We start from the raw sequence: 15,511 nt of genomic DNA, 5'->3' as shown, positions 1-15,511 counted from the left end.
CACTCATATTTATACCCAATTTTCATTTGATTTCCACTGTCCCCACAGGAGTCTCATTGGGAGGATCTCATCATCTAGGGGGCATTATAGAGAACTTTTGACTATCATGATGAGGAATACATTATTTCTTAGTCTTGTGGTGACTCAGATGACCCTTCTTTCTTACTGAAGTACAACACAGCTCTTCAATCTTTTACCTGAAGGCAGAGTCTTTTCAGTTCCAAATACCCACCTCCCTTTTTTAGTGCCAGTACTGAGACTTGAACCCAAGGCATCCAACACTTGCATGGCTTTTTTGTTTTTTACTCAAGGCTGACAGTCTATCACTTGAGCCAAACCTTCACTTCTTACTTTTTCCCTGTCAACTGGAGATAAGAGTCTCTTGGATTTGTTTGCCTAGGCTAGCCTTGAATCATAATCTTCAGCTCTCAGCCTCCCGAATAGCTAGGATTATAGGCTTCTGGCTCTAAGTACCCTTGACTAGAAAACATAAAACAACAACAAAACAACAATTTTCTTAATGTAAATCACTGGGCCTAAGGCTACCTTTCAAATCTCAGAGTTTTAATCAGTTAATTCTCAGCTCAGAAATAAAAGCATGGTCTTTACGGAGAACTTCATTTCTTAGCAACCACAGACTATTCCAGTCTTGAAGCAGATCAAAGCCAGCTTAATCCAATCCTGTCTCTATTTTCAGCTTGTAGTGTTTGATGGTGTCAGAAAGAGATACTGAATATAAAAAATAAAAAGGAAGTCTGAGTCTGGGCATGTGGGACTGTGGACCATAAGTGGGCTATGGTGGAACACAGACCTTGGTCTTGGAGAAGCCCTGGGAGCTATAAGGCTCTCTCCCTAGTCCATGTGTGGTTTCCTGTTCAGCAGCCACCTGCCTAGGAAGAACAGGAGCTTGATAGGAGAGTAGCTTGGTGTCAGCCTGGTCTCAGTCTTACAAGGAGACTCATTGCCACCCCTTGTGGGTAGCCTAAGAACTACCTGGCCTTGCAATTCCCTTGGCTTGTTAATATAGTCTCCCTTCTTTATTTTTCTTCAGTTACTGCCTTCTAGGCTACACCTCAACTCCTGGAACCATATCACGTCCAAAGTCTTAACTTTCCCAATTGGAAGCTCTTTGTCTTCCAGTTTGCTCACTCACTCAGTCACTCCACTACTCGCCCCTAGACTTTCCTCATCCTTAGCCCATCCTTCCTATTATCAGCCCACTCCAACCTCAATTCCTTCCTGACCCAGACTGGATCTCAGCCAAGCACTGTGAACTACGCTCTTAGTATTGAGTTCGGATTCATTGTTCTCATAACCCACCCACCTCGCACAACCCCAGCTCCAGATCCCTCCAACAACTAGAGCTTTTGGCTCTAGTTACACACTGCTGATCACAGCTGGAAGAAATCATAGCACTAATATTGACACAACAAGTAAATGACTTCCAGCCTGAGCTCTGTCACTCTGGGATTCTCCTTTCTCTCTCCTTTGATCAGCTATCGAGCCTATTTCCTTGTTCAATAATTCCAAGCCTTCTTTATGCCTAGTGCCAATTCCTGCCAGCAAATGTCAACATGGCCTGCTATTTTGTGGAAGAGTGAAAGGTCTTTGGAATGGAACTCCGTCCACTTCCTTTTGACCCATACTCTCCTTTTCCACCAAAGGCAAAGTCTGAGGGGACCACTTGGTGTAGAAACAACCAGCCAAGCAAACATGGCACTTGGGTAGAAGCACACCCTAAGGGAAACAAATGAAAGTGCAGAGAACCCCAGAAAAAGAAGCATAATAAGCTGCTGGGAGACCAGGGGAAGAAAAATCACAGCATAAGATTTCAAGTTATGAAACTGTGTGTGTGTGTCTGTGTGTGTGTGTGTGTGTGTGTGTGGTACTGGAGCTACACATCAGTCCTAAATACTGTCCCTTAGCTTTTTCACTCAAGGCTGGCACTCTGCCACATGAGCCATTTTTTCACTTCAGCATTTTGCTGATTAATTGGAGGTAAGAGTCTCATGGGCTTTCTTACCTAGGCTGGCTTCAAACCACAATCCTCAGATATCAGGCTCCTTACTGTACAGTTGAGTAGAACTAAGTCAGTTCACACTGTTGTGCATCCATCACTACTCTGCATCTCCAGAGGGCTCTGCTATCTCCTATTTATTCAAGCCAGGACTAGATCCCTCTTTCTCCCTCAGCTCCATATTACATTTGGCACCTGGCCTAGCTGATTTCATCAACTAAATATTTCTTGTCTGTACAATTTTAGGAATCTCCCAAGTGGTGTCACTGACAATCATTTTGCTCCCTTTCTCTCTGTGACCTGAAGGACAAACCCCAGACTTCTGGATCTTGTCCCATTCCTTTGTACACTGCTTTCTTCACAGATTGTGAGGACTTCTGCAAAGAAGTCATAGCCCATCACATGTCTCCGTGACTTTGCTCTCTCTCAGCTCTAGCTGAATTTCCTTCCTTGCCCATGTAGACCACAACTTATCACTCAGACCGAGGTTAAACATCTGTCTTCCTTGAAGCCTTCTTTTCTCCAGTATCTCCAATCCTTCTAATAATACTAAGCATTTCTTGGCAGGTACTTCCATTGAATATTTATTTTCTTTTGTTCTTTATCATGATGTATAGTTATTATTTATCCATTTTTTTCCTGGCTTGGCAAGGGTTATTGTTGAACAGCATGTGGTGGCACCAAACTTGTCATGTATTGTTCACATTGTGACTGGAGCCAATCAGCAGTGTCCAAGACCCTGTACTTTACTTGCCAGACCCTGCACTCACTGTGGAGCTATGTCTGCCCAGAGGAAATGGTACCTGGTTGTAATTTGCACTAAATGGCTGCATTGGATGACAGTGGCTCTGCTTGTTCCCTAGTAAGTGTTCAATTAACCATGACAATTCTGTGTACTCTGTTCCTCTGTCAGGCAATGCTATTGTTCAGAGTGCACCTGAGTGTGTTCAGTCTCCTTTGCACTCATGAAGGGAATGGAAACCTCCCATGAGGAGAATGGACTTTTGGGAAGGAGCTCCTTTTGGTTCCTCTTTGACAGAGAGTTTGGTTTGGGAGGACTCGGGAAATCTAGACATAGTAACTTCGGATTGTTAAAAAAATTAAGTTGCATCTTAGAATATTAAGCCTACAGAACTCATGGGGGCTCTTCTAGTCAAGGAATGACAGATGCATAACAGGGAGGCTATATTTCCTCCTGCCATTCTTTCACCACAGCAGACATTGCCAATCAATTACCATGCTCACACTAACTTGAGAGATCTCAGAATCCTGACTAATGAATTGTTGAAACTGACATTTAAAGTAAAGCTTATCTGTTATCTTTAAAGTAGCCTATCCCCTTATTTTATGAATGAGCTGAGGATCTCTTTCCTTCATGACCCTTATCCTTCGATTCTGCCTCTCTATCTCTAGTTAAGCACAGGGGTGACTCCCATACAATCATAAAATGGCCCCTTTTCAGAAAGTCTTCCCTTAGCAGTCCTATTTCTTGGAATTATGGTCTAGACACACCAGCACTGAAAGTGATAACACGTTCAACTTCAGACAGTTGTTTCAGTTTCCTCACTCATGAGAGGAGGATGAAGTTCAGAGATTGGAGATAAGTGATTTGCCTAAGACCTCAGGGAAATGCATGATTCCAGATATCCCAGTTACCAGCTGATGATTACGGTTTAGATTTGGTTTAATTATGTCCCTCACAAGAAGGTTTCATGTGTTGAGGTCTTGGTTCCTAAGGGGGCATCGCTGAGAGTTAGCGGAACTTTTAAAAAGTAAGGCCCAGAGAGGTTCTTCGGTGCCCTTGGAAGGGATTGTGGGAGCAATGTCTGCCTTCTTGACTTTTGGTGTCATTTTGTTCTTATATGTGCAGTCTTACTATAAGGGGGCACAGCCAAGAGGGGCCTTCTCACCGGCTGATAGTGGGACCATCCCTTTGAACCTCCAGAAATGAGCTAAATAAACCTCTTTATTAAAAATAAAGACATCCTACCTCAAGCATTTTGTTATTAAAACACTTGTGTTTTTAATAAAAAACTGGGTCTATTTTTCAATAGGCCTTCATTAGATAGGACATAGACTTTGGAGCTAGAAAGAATCTTGTACAGTACTTTCCCCAAACTTCTACAAAAGACTGAAATTCCATTTTTCACACTCTTATCAATGTATATCTTAAAAGGGACGTATTGCCGGGCGCTGGTGGCTCACGCCTGTAATCCTAGCTATTCAGGAGGCTGAGATCTGAGGATTGAGGTTCAAAGCCAGCCCGGGCAGGAAAGTCCAAGAGACTCTTATCGCCAATAAACCACTAGAAAACCGGAAATGGCGCTGTGGCTCAAGCAGTAGAGCGCTCGCCTTGAGCTGAAGAGCTGAGGGGTAGCACCCAGGCCCAGAGTTCAAGCCCCACGACCAACCAAAAATAAAAATAAAAAAATAAAAGGGATGTATTAATATGTAGAGAGTTTATAAGCAGGAGATGGGGTAGTGAAGAAACACTGAATCTGTGTCTGTCACAGCCCATCTACTGCCTGCCTATGTGGCTTGGGGCTCGGTGACACCCACTGTGATCATACTTTCTGTCCTGAGACCCTGCCCTGAAACTCTAACTAACTCCACTAACTGACCAGATGGCTCAGAAATCAAAGCTCGTTGTCTTGAATGACCATATTCCTTAGCCTCTAGGAACTATAAACATTTTCAAGACACAACAAGGAAATAGGGCAAGACATACATATTAAAAAGATTCCCTCCCTTAACCACTTTGGAAAGCAGCATGGAGGTTCCTCAAAAGACTCCACATAGAGCCACCCTATGACCGAACAATCCCACTTTTGGGCATTTACCCAAATGATCACAAACAAGACCATACTAAAGCTACCAGCACAACTATGTTTATTGCAGCATTATTTACCATAGCTAAGATATGGAACCAACCCAGATGCCCCTCAGTAGATGAATGGATCAAGAAAATGTGGTATATATACACAATGGAATTCTATGCCTCCATCAGAAAGAATGACATCGCCCATTAGTTAGGAAATGGAAAGACTTGGAAAAAATTATATTAAGTGAAGTAAGCCAGGCCCAAAGAAACATAGGTCCCATGGTTTTCCTTATTTGTAATAACTAGTATATGTCTGAGATAAGCAGAAACGGTCAGATAAGTTGATGTTAGGCGAAATGAACCCCAAGGTAAGGACTCAAATGGTTTTTCTTTCTTGCTATTGTTTCTAACATATTTATAAGATGATTTCTTTGTTGCTTTGTATGTCCCTCCCCCATGGTATAACTCCTGTTTTCACTGTATTTGATGTTGGTATAATTTGGGGAGGGGAAGGGAAAAAACAAATTGTTTAATAGGGATACAGGTGGCCCCTTGCAACAGAGATGTATAAGACGTTATGTCAAAAAATGAACTTTACAACTTTGGTGGTGGGAGGAATGTAGTTGTGTGGTGGGAGGGAAGGGATGGTAAAAGAAAAGCAAAGGAAGAGGCAACAATGCTTGATAAGAAATGTACTCATTGCCTTGCTCATGTAATTGTAACCCCTCTGTACAGTATTTTCACAATAAAAAAAAGATTCCCCTGCCTTCACATCCCTATTTGATTGCTGAAAATTACACAGATCAGAAACAAAAACAGCTCTCCTGAAGACAAATAATCCCCAAAGGCAAATGAAATCATGGTTCACTATCTGCAAAGAAGTTTTAAAGATTGATCCCAGAGGTAGATTGGGCTTACAAATGGTCACCTTGGCTGGAGGGTGGGGAAGTAATGAAATAAGACATTTTAGATGATATGTCTCTGATTCTCCCCATGAGAGAAGCTGCCATTCAGTCTCACTGAGTGCCTGTATCCACTCAAACTCTTCTGCAAAGGAGTCATGGAGGTCTGTCCTCTACGCTTCTCTCAAATGCATTCTTCCCCTAGGAAAATTCTGAAACCTAAAGTGGACCAAATTCATAGAACAGAGACCAAGCTCATAAAACCAAACCCTGCTATTTAGAAGTAGGACACCTGATAAGTAAAAACATAGGAGTGGCCTTTGTGTGGATAGTCAGTTCTTCGTCTGACTTGACTAGCCAAGGGCTTAAAGAATTCAACTTCTTTCAAACTCTAGACTTATATCAATGAGTCCATTTTCTTGCGAAATTCCAACTTTTCTGTGCCTGCTTCTTTGAATTCCTTCCTGAGGCCCTGAGGTAGAGTCAAACATTCCTCCTGTGAACCTTTACATGCCTCTTACTGACCTCTACCACATTACCTCTGAAGTTGTTTGTTACAGAGATTCCTCCATTAGACTGAGTTTATTGCTAGAGTCTATGACTTACTCACCTTTGTACCACCAGCTACATCCAAAGTACCCAGAACTAGGCAAGCACTGGACAAACAATGAACAGTAAGTATACACAAGAATGAGTGAGTGTAAGATGTAAGTGATCTGTCTATTCCCTTCATCTGTTCAGTCTATGATCTTTAAGTGTTATTGTTACTGAAATTCCAAGCTTTAAGTGAGAGAGTAAAGGAAGAGGTAAGCTCACCCTACAGGGTATTTTTGCTCCTTCTTGAAGACCATATAATGCTACCCTCACTTTTAAAGAGGTATGGTTAGTGACTACACAAGTATGCTAACTGCTTTGTCCAGGTGAGTGAATTCTAGGTAGGCCAAGATAAGAACTTTTGTGGTGTTGTGGCTCAAAGTGGTAGAGCACTAGCTTTGAGCAAAAAAGCTCAGGGATAGCTCCCAGTTTGAACCCCATGACTGACAACAACAACAACAACAACAAAAGTAATATGCTTCTTTGGGGTGGGAATGTGGCTTACTTAGTGGTAGAGTGTTTGCCTAACATGCATGAAGCCCTGGGTTTGATTCCTCAGTATCATATAAAAACAGAAGTGGTGCTAGAATGCTTGAGCCAAAGAAGCTCAGGGACAGTGCCCAGGTCCTGAGTTCAAGCCTGAATATTTCTTCTATTCTATTGAGTAGAATATTTGGAGTTAGGATAGTTCAAAATCAAACTTATTTATTTACTTAGTTTTGGTTACTTAAGATAAAGAGAAAAAAGTTACTATATGTGTGCTTGTAGTGAGCATCACACTCAAGGCCTGGTGCTCTTGTTGGCCTTTTTACTCAAAGCTAGAAATCTACCACTTGAGAGACTTCTTTAGCTTATACTTTTAAAGCCTTTGTGTAGTGAGAGTGTTTGGTGGTGCAAAACTGCACACTTTACGGCCAAGAAACAGAAAAGAGGAAAAGACTGGGATTTTAGAATCCCCTTCAAGGACATATCCCCAGTGACCAAAAGGCCTCCTACCAGGCATCGCCTCCTAAAATCCCCAAGAATGTATCTCTGGGGAGCAAACCTTTTCCACACGAACTTGGGGGACACTTAAGAGCCAAATTTTAGTAACAGTGTTTTTATACTAAAGTTACCACATCCCTTCCTGGGGTAGGGTCTAAGAGGTAGAATAACAAGCTCTGAAGGAGATTGCTCACCTTGGGTCTGCCTTGAAGTCCTCCTTAGTGTCCTTTAACCGTTTCTTTTCTTGTGGTTGTCCCACCATGAAAAAAGTATCCCTGATGGTAGGGAAATCTTCCAGCAGGGCCCTCAGACTATTACAATATGCTATGATCTGGCTCCGGAGAGCATAATGAGACATGTGGCGGTTAAAGCTGTAAGTCAGAAAGAGACAAATGATGTTCTAAAGGAGAATCCAAGTTGCTGCACCTCTCACAGAAGTTACAGGACCTTGCAGGGCTTTTCAAAAAGAATGGAGCATTTCTGATAAAAAGAAATTTTCCATTTGGCTCAGATTGGTACTGTATGAAACCAGAAGTATCAACATTTTCAAAGTATCTCCCATCTACTTGTATGTTCCCCTGTATGTCAGAAGACAGGTAACAGTTTAACTTGGATCTAGCCCAGTGGGCTGTGGTTTATTTAAGCATGAGTCACCACGATTCATTGTCTGGATTTCTTCTTTTTCCTACAAAATAACACAATTTTTACTTAATCAAATCTTACATGACATTAGAACCTTCAGATTGGAGACCCAAGGACCTAGGGTATGTGTGTATGCATGTATGTATTTATGCTGGTCCTGGGGCTTGAACTTAGAGCCTGCGCACTGTCCCTGAGCTTTTCTGCTCAAAGCTAGCACTCTACCATTTGAGCCACAGCTCTGCTTCTGGATTTTGGTGGTAGATAATTGGAGATAAGAGTCTCCTGGGCTTTTCTGCCTAGGATGGCTTTGAACCGTGATCCTCAGATCTAGCCTCCTGAGTAACTTGGATAATAGATACAAGCTGCCAACACCAGGCTGAATTATCATTTTAAAGCTGAGAGTCAATGAAACATGGATGTGTAGCAATAGCATTAAAGAAAAGGGAAAGATGGATTTATAGACTTAAGAGAATATACAACTTATCTGTTCAGATTTTTCTTAGCCTCCCTGGGAAGCATTCCTTCCTTTTGAGTGTGGGATAATACCCTTTATGAAATGTACCTTATTTATGTATTGTCTAGATTTTTGCAAAATATGGCTGGTAATCTGGCTTAAAATCAGAGAAGTCATCATATAATATTCACATCTGTTACACTTACTTCTGACAATATTCAATTATAACATCCCTTTTGACTTTTCCAATTTCATCCTGTGATAAAAGAGAATATTTTTATCAGACAGTTGGCTGTGTGGAGTATTCATCCTAGTACATGTGTACAAATGAATGGCCCACTCCTAGCAGGAAAAGGCCACGGAGCTGAGACATTGTTTTGGGGGGCACACTAATTGGGAGAAACCCTTCTGCGAGTCTTCTTTACTCATACACATCTTGCTGAGTTTACCAAAAAATGCCAGGCCCTGGCTGCTTTTTACCCAGATCATTTCTCAGGATTTTGTGTACAGAGAGCAATCTTGAGGGGTAATATCTCCCTCTAAGAAAAATAACCACTTGCTATAGAAGAGGTAAGTCCCCAAGCTCAGTGTTTTTAAACTGTGATACAAAACCATTGGGTGCATGACACAAACTCATTGAACTTGGGAGAGAAGGGAAACAGACATAAACCTGAAGCTCTTGCTATCTCCTCTGTTGTAATGAAGTTCTTTGTCTCTGACCTTGAGGTCTTATGCCATCTGCCACCATCCATAGTACAGCTAACAGGCTAACATTAACTTGCAGGTGGGCTAAAATTCTAGAGCCTTACAAAACACCATTATGTTGCTTGAAGTCTTTCAGATCTGGTAGGTGTAAGAATAATCCTGGAGGTTAGGTAAAGTATTTTTTGGCTGATATTAGTTATATGGGAGGTGGTGGATTTCATTGTTCCATCTCCACATATGTCACACTATATTTCTATCAGTTTCACCCCCTCGATCACACTCCCTGTCTTCTCCCCCTTAAAAAATAGCATTCCCCATAGGTTTCCCTAGGTAAAGAACTATTATATATATAGTTCAGTATGGGTCAATATTGTTTTGAGAACTGCTTTATTGGGAGTGGGGAAATGATGGATTTTGCCTCCACTGTTGCTCATCAATCAATAAGAAGGTCTGGCTATTTTATGTCTTATTGGTAGAACTGGATTGGGCAAATTTAAGTCCTCAGTTTCAGTCACAGGTAAAGTCAAATCTTAGAGATGATAAATCTTGCATTATAACTATCAGTACAATAATTTTAAAAACCCTGTCAGTATAATAACTTCCTCATCAAAGATGAATACTGAAACAATATGCACAAAGTTAAGCAAAGCTAACAAATTAAGGGTTTCAGCTGTATCATATTTTAAACCAATTAGACTAATGTAAGAACCTGTAAACAAGAACATGTCAGTAGTGTTTAAGAAACCAAGGTAACAGGTGACCAGTTACCTTGCCAATGTTACCAAAACTACCTGGGCTTACTCAAGACTAGGCAATATGCCAGTGCAGAAGCTGAAACTAGTCTATTCAGAAGGTGGCAAACAGAAAATTGGCCTTCATTGTATTTTAAAAAAAAAAAAAACATCAACCATAAAGCCAGGTATCAGTTGCTCACACTTGTAATCCTAGCTATTTCAGGAGGCTGAAATCTGAAGATTGTGGTGTAAAGCTGGCCTAGGCAGGAAAATCCATGATTGTTATCTCAGTTAACCAATGAAAAGCCAAAAGTGGAGCTGTGGCTCAACTGAAGAGCACCAACCTTGAGTAAAATGGCTAAGGGATAGTACCTGGCCCTGAGTTCAAGTTCTACTACTTGCACAACACACACATATACATGCACAACACACACACACACACACACACACACACACACACACACACACACACACACACACACACACACACACACCTGTAATCTACTTGAATCAACTACTGATTGAGCTCTCCCTTTTAGTTCTTTACAATATGTTTTCAATATTCTTATCCAAGTAGGTTGAAAGCCACAGATTCCAAGCTAAGAAGTTGTCTTTGCCTAAGTATAGAGGAAAAACAGAGCTTCCGGGAGCTCCTCTCTGTACTCACAGGGTTCTTTGTTTGGTCAGCCATGGTCTGCGTTCTGAGGAGGAAGGCATTGAGCATCATGTCCCGCAAGCCCACCTTCTCTAGTTGAATAGACACAAAAGCCTCTGGAGCTCTGGCAAGTGAAGAGAGAGACATTTGGATCTGAAGTGGGGTGGGGGGGCTGAGTGGACATGTATGAAGAAAACTCATATGCTGCCATTGCAGCTGGAGGGCAGAGGATTGTGTCTCCAGGGGTTTCTGATTATTCTCTGGGGTCAGTGATGGGCCACTGTGCTCCTTGGAGACTCCATTGTACAGCATATATCAGTAGTCTCTCCTTAGTCCTAAACATCACAGCCTGGCCCAGTGTGCAATCCTAGCCTTTGCCATTGGTGTAGCTAGCCTGGGATGGCCTCCCAAAAGTCTTCTTTACTAGATATGCTGACCTTGAATCTTTCATCCACACTCTGGGACTGTAAATTGAAGCCTTATGAAGGCTGGCCAAGTTAGACCAACAACATCTTGAGTCATACAGTTGCTTTGCCCATTATTTTTTATTTGAAATTTGCCATAATTAAATTACCGTGTCATTGGTATGGTCCCAACAATATATTCAGAATAATTAGAATAATTATAATTATTTGAGAATTTTTTTCTCTGTTGTGACAAAAAGAGGTCAAGACATAATAGGACATCCCTAATTCAGAGACACATCCCAATGTATATATATATTAGGTTTGAACTCAAGACCTTGAACTTGCTTGACTTTCTTGCTTACAGGTACCATTCTATCATTTCAGCCACATCTTCTGCTTTTTGCTGGTTATTTAGAGATGAAGTCTAGTGAGCTCCTAGACTGGCCTTGAATCAAGGTCCTCCAGATTTCAGCATCTTGAGTTACAGGAACATGAGCTACCGATGCCTGGTATATTCTTAGTTGACTTAAAATAAGATATGTTTGTTATTTTAAACAATTTTCCCCACTAGGCACAATACCGTTTTGTGGTCTGAAATTTTTCTGAAGAATGAGTATGGGTATCCGGGACTCTTGGCATTGGGGATGACAGCAGGTTGTCCATGCCATTCACAATTCTGGAATTCCTTCTTCTGGATGGACTAATTCCACTATGAGTCCTCAGACTTGAATTGATTTCCTAAAACATTTCAAATCAAAGCAATTGCAGTTTGTTGGGCGTATAAGTCCTTAGTGCTAGATGTAATATTATCGTATAACCACAATTGACCCCAAACATATGGAAATACTTGAGTACACAGGAAAGAGGGAAGGGAAGGAGGATAAAGAGAAAAAATGAGAAAGAAAGAGAAGAGAATGAAGAAAAAGGGAAAGGGAAGGGAAAGGAAGGGAAAGAATGGAAGAGAGGTACCACTTTGCACAACACAGGAATAGGGCCTTACATATGACTATTTCCAGAATACAATTGTTTAAAGTGCTCTGAAAAAAACACTCTCCATTCTCAAAATTGTTAGATGGATTGATCTGTATAGAGTGGTCCAAGAAATATTGCTGATAGATTTCATTGCTATATTCTTTATAAAAGAATTATTGGAAGGATAAATAAAAATCCAATGCAATAATTTATCTATAAAGGTAAGGGCCAAGGACAAGGGTATTTTTGCTGGAATTCTGTGCCTCCATCAGAAAGAATGACATCGCCCCAGTTGTTAGGAAATGGAAAGACTTGGAAAAAATTATACTAAGTGAAGTAAGCCAGGCCCGAAGAAACATAGATCTCATGGTTTCCCTTATTTGCAATAACTAGTATATGTGTAGGACAAGCAGAAAAGGCCAAAAACTATATACATATGACCATATAAGATGACGTTAAGTGAAATGAACCCCAAGACAGGGACACAAATATCTTTTTTCTTTCTTGCTATTGTTTGTAATATATTTATAATGTACCATGTGATTTTTTTTGTTTCTTTATATGTTCCTCCCCCATGGTATAACCCCTGTTTTCACTGTATTTGATGTCAGTGCCCTGCATCTTCTATATACACTTCTTTAATTCAGGGAGGGGAAGGAAAAAAATGAAATGCTTAAATAAGGATACAGGTTGACCCACTGTAACAATGAGATGTCCAAAACACTATGTTGTAAATGAACTTAAAACTTGGGGAGCTAAGGGAGTAGTTGTGGAGATGGGAGGAAAGGGATGGTAGAGGTAAAACAAAGGAGGAGGCAACAATGCTCAATAGAAAATGTGCTCATTACTTTGCTCATGTAACTGAAATCCCTCTGTACAGCATTTTTACAATTAAAAAATGTACAAAAAGAAAAGAAAAATCAAAAGGTAGTATGGTATTGATGTGGCTTACCTAGGTATAGAACAAAATAAAGAGGTAAACTGCCTGGTGGCTGGAGGGTGATGTCTCCAGAGGAGGACATTAGGTGACCACTCACATATAGAAAGGAAGCCCACTAACACAGTCTGACCTACATGGCCACCAACTGTCCTCTTTTTCATTGAAATGACACCTCCATATTATTAGCCCTACAAAATTGCCTGTTCCCATCCTGCATCTGATTCTTTGATGCATCTGAAAACCTTATATAAGGACAGAAGAGGAGAGTAAACTCTATTTTGATAAAATATTGACCATTTCCCCAGCCCTACCCCTGTCCTGAGCACACACCATACATCAACAAATAATCTTTTTGTTCATTAAAGTTTGCCCATAAGATGCTGCTACCCAAAATCTTGGGTGATAAGAGCTGAGAAGTCCTTTCACTATGTAATAAAACCGCCTCCCACTTTCTTACTTTTTCTCGTCTCTGAATTCTTTCTCTGATGATGACAAGAATCTGGAAACACTGGGTGGGTAGAATGCTCTTGCTCTCTCTCTCTTTCTCTCTCTCTCTCTCTCTTTCTCTCTCTGTCTCTCTCTCTCTTTAAGAACTTCTCCAGCCTTCACTACCAGCAACAACATGAGTTATATTTTTTTGGTTTTCCTCGGGTCTTAGCTCATAACTCTCATAGCTCTTATTGATTCCTAAGTGACTAGAATGAAGTTGGGTACAGAAGCAGGTCCCATAAAACAAAAAACAAAGCTGTCTGTCTGTCTCTGTCTGTCGCTCTGTCTCTGTCTCTCCATCTCTGTCTCTCTCACACACATCCCTAGTCTTACTATTTCACCTCCCCCTCTTTGTCTCCAGGGCAGACCCTAGAAATTGGGATTTCTCTTCTCCAGGGCAGGTCATTAAACTCTATTCTTAAATCCTCTGACCCACCTGGTCTGATAGGCGATGATGAGACCTTATTCCAGAAGGAGTCTGCTCCAGGCCTATGAGGAATTTGGACAGAAAGGCTTGCTGGTTCTCCCCATTTAGAATTGAATCACATCCTTTCTGCCTAATCAACTTCCACAGAGTTGTCCAGATGTCAGTCACTCCTATATAACAAAATCTCCATAAAAGCCCAAAGGACAAAAGGGCTCAGAGAACTTCAGGACAGCTGGGCACATGGAGGTTTGTGGAAAGGTGACAGAGAACTTATCCATGTGTGGAGAGGGCTGTACCCCAACTTCATAGGGACAATGGTTCATCAAGAATTTGTCCTGTGTATCTCTTTTCTGGGTGTTTATTTCTATCTTTTAAAGTACACTTCTAATAGACTAGTACAGGTCAATAGAGCTTTCCCTAACATCTGTGAGCCTCTCTAGCAAATTAAGTAAATCTTAGGAAGGAGTGAGAACTCCAATTTGTAGCCAGCTGGACAAAAGTTCTGGAAGCCCAGACTTGTTGAGTACATCTGAAGTGGGGCAGTCTTAGAGCTGAACTCTCATCCAATCAGATTTGACACTTTCTCCAGAGGGATGATATCAAAACTGAATTGAATTAGATGATGCCTAGATGATGCTTGCTTACTGGAAGAGAAATTCCCACATCTTTTAGGGTCACAGAAGTGATCAATGTTGAAATGTGAAAAATGTGAGTCTGTTTTCCCACAGAGATAGAGAAGAAAATGTGAGAGGGAGGGAAGAAAAGAGGAAGAGAGGGAGGGGAAGAGCAAAGAGAAGGAGAGAAAGAGGGAAAGGGGAGGGAGGGAAGGAAAGAAGGAGGTAGGAAAGGAAGGAAGGGAAGAAGCAAGGAAAGTAGGAAAGAAAGAAAGAAGGAAGGAAAGGATGGTCAATATGGCATCAGTGGTAGTTCTGACAGCATGCTTTGGCTTCTCCACCCTACTCCTGACCTTGATGTGAGCAGATGAGCCCATCCGAGGGGTGTGATAGAAGGTCGCCTGTTGAACAGCCACCATCAAAGCATTTTTCTGAGCAGTCTGGCATGCGAGGATCACTTGCATGTGTTCCACTCCTGAATGGAACAAGAGCTAAGGAAGGAAATGTGAAAGGCATTATGAAGTGCTCCATCAGGAAAGAGGTGAAGTTGAGGGTTGAGATGATCACTTAGCCATCCTGTGTGTGAACTTAACTTCCAGATACACTGGGATCACGTTACTCATCCTTTAGACTGAAGCAGGATTTCATTCCAGGAAGGCAGCCTCCAAGCCTGGGCCATTTGGTTGCTGGATGCCGTGGACGGGTTCCCCAGTGGTCAGGAGAGGTGGTGGGCTCACATGAACTTTAAAAATTTTTTAGATATACATATTGGAGCCAAAACAATCAGAATGGCAGAAGAAACAACAGCATCAGGTTTTAAAGACTCGGTAAAAGCTTCAACAAGCATACGTTGTAAAAGCCTGATGTAAAGACGGCTTATCTATATGGATTTCTTCATATTAAACAGAAGTCATTGTTGCAACCTCTGTGGCTCAAGCCAACCTAATGTGCATATCAGCAAGGCCAAGCCCTTGCTTTTATGATGAAGGAGGCTTTCTTGTAAATGAAAGCCCATTTCTTTATTTTGGTGCTGGAACTGGGGTTTGAACTCAGTGCCTCACACTTTGACTTGGCTTCTCCGCTCTAGACTCTACAGCTTGAGCCACACCTCTACTTCCAGCTTTTTGCTGGTTAATTAGAGGTCAGAGTCTCAT

At 41.4% G+C, this 15,511-nt stretch overlaps 1 protein-coding gene across 1 annotated transcript in view; it reads right to left on the bottom strand.

Annotated features, from left to right (window-relative positions):
- LOC122119380 overlaps positions 1-15,511 on the bottom strand; it is a 138,763-nt gene that overhangs the window by 57,784 nt on the left and 65,468 nt on the right. The window contains 6 exon segments of the mRNA XM_042693468.1: positions 3,928-3,930; positions 7,513-7,689; positions 8,621-8,670; positions 10,521-10,632; positions 11,496-11,653; positions 14,711-14,848. Coding sequence (XP_042549402.1) covers positions 3,928-3,930; positions 7,513-7,689; positions 8,621-8,670; positions 10,521-10,632; positions 11,496-11,653; positions 14,711-14,848 — 638 coding nt within the window.

Source organism: Dipodomys spectabilis, unplaced genomic scaffold (genome assembly GCF_019054845.1).
Source record: "Dipodomys spectabilis isolate Male_0828 unplaced genomic scaffold, ASM1905484v1 ptg000001l, whole genome shotgun sequence".
Taxonomy (NCBI): Eukaryota; Metazoa; Chordata; class Mammalia; order Rodentia; family Heteromyidae; genus Dipodomys; species Dipodomys spectabilis.
The sequence above is the reverse complement of the archived record's forward strand: the minus strand, read 5'-3'. Positions and strand labels throughout refer to the sequence as shown.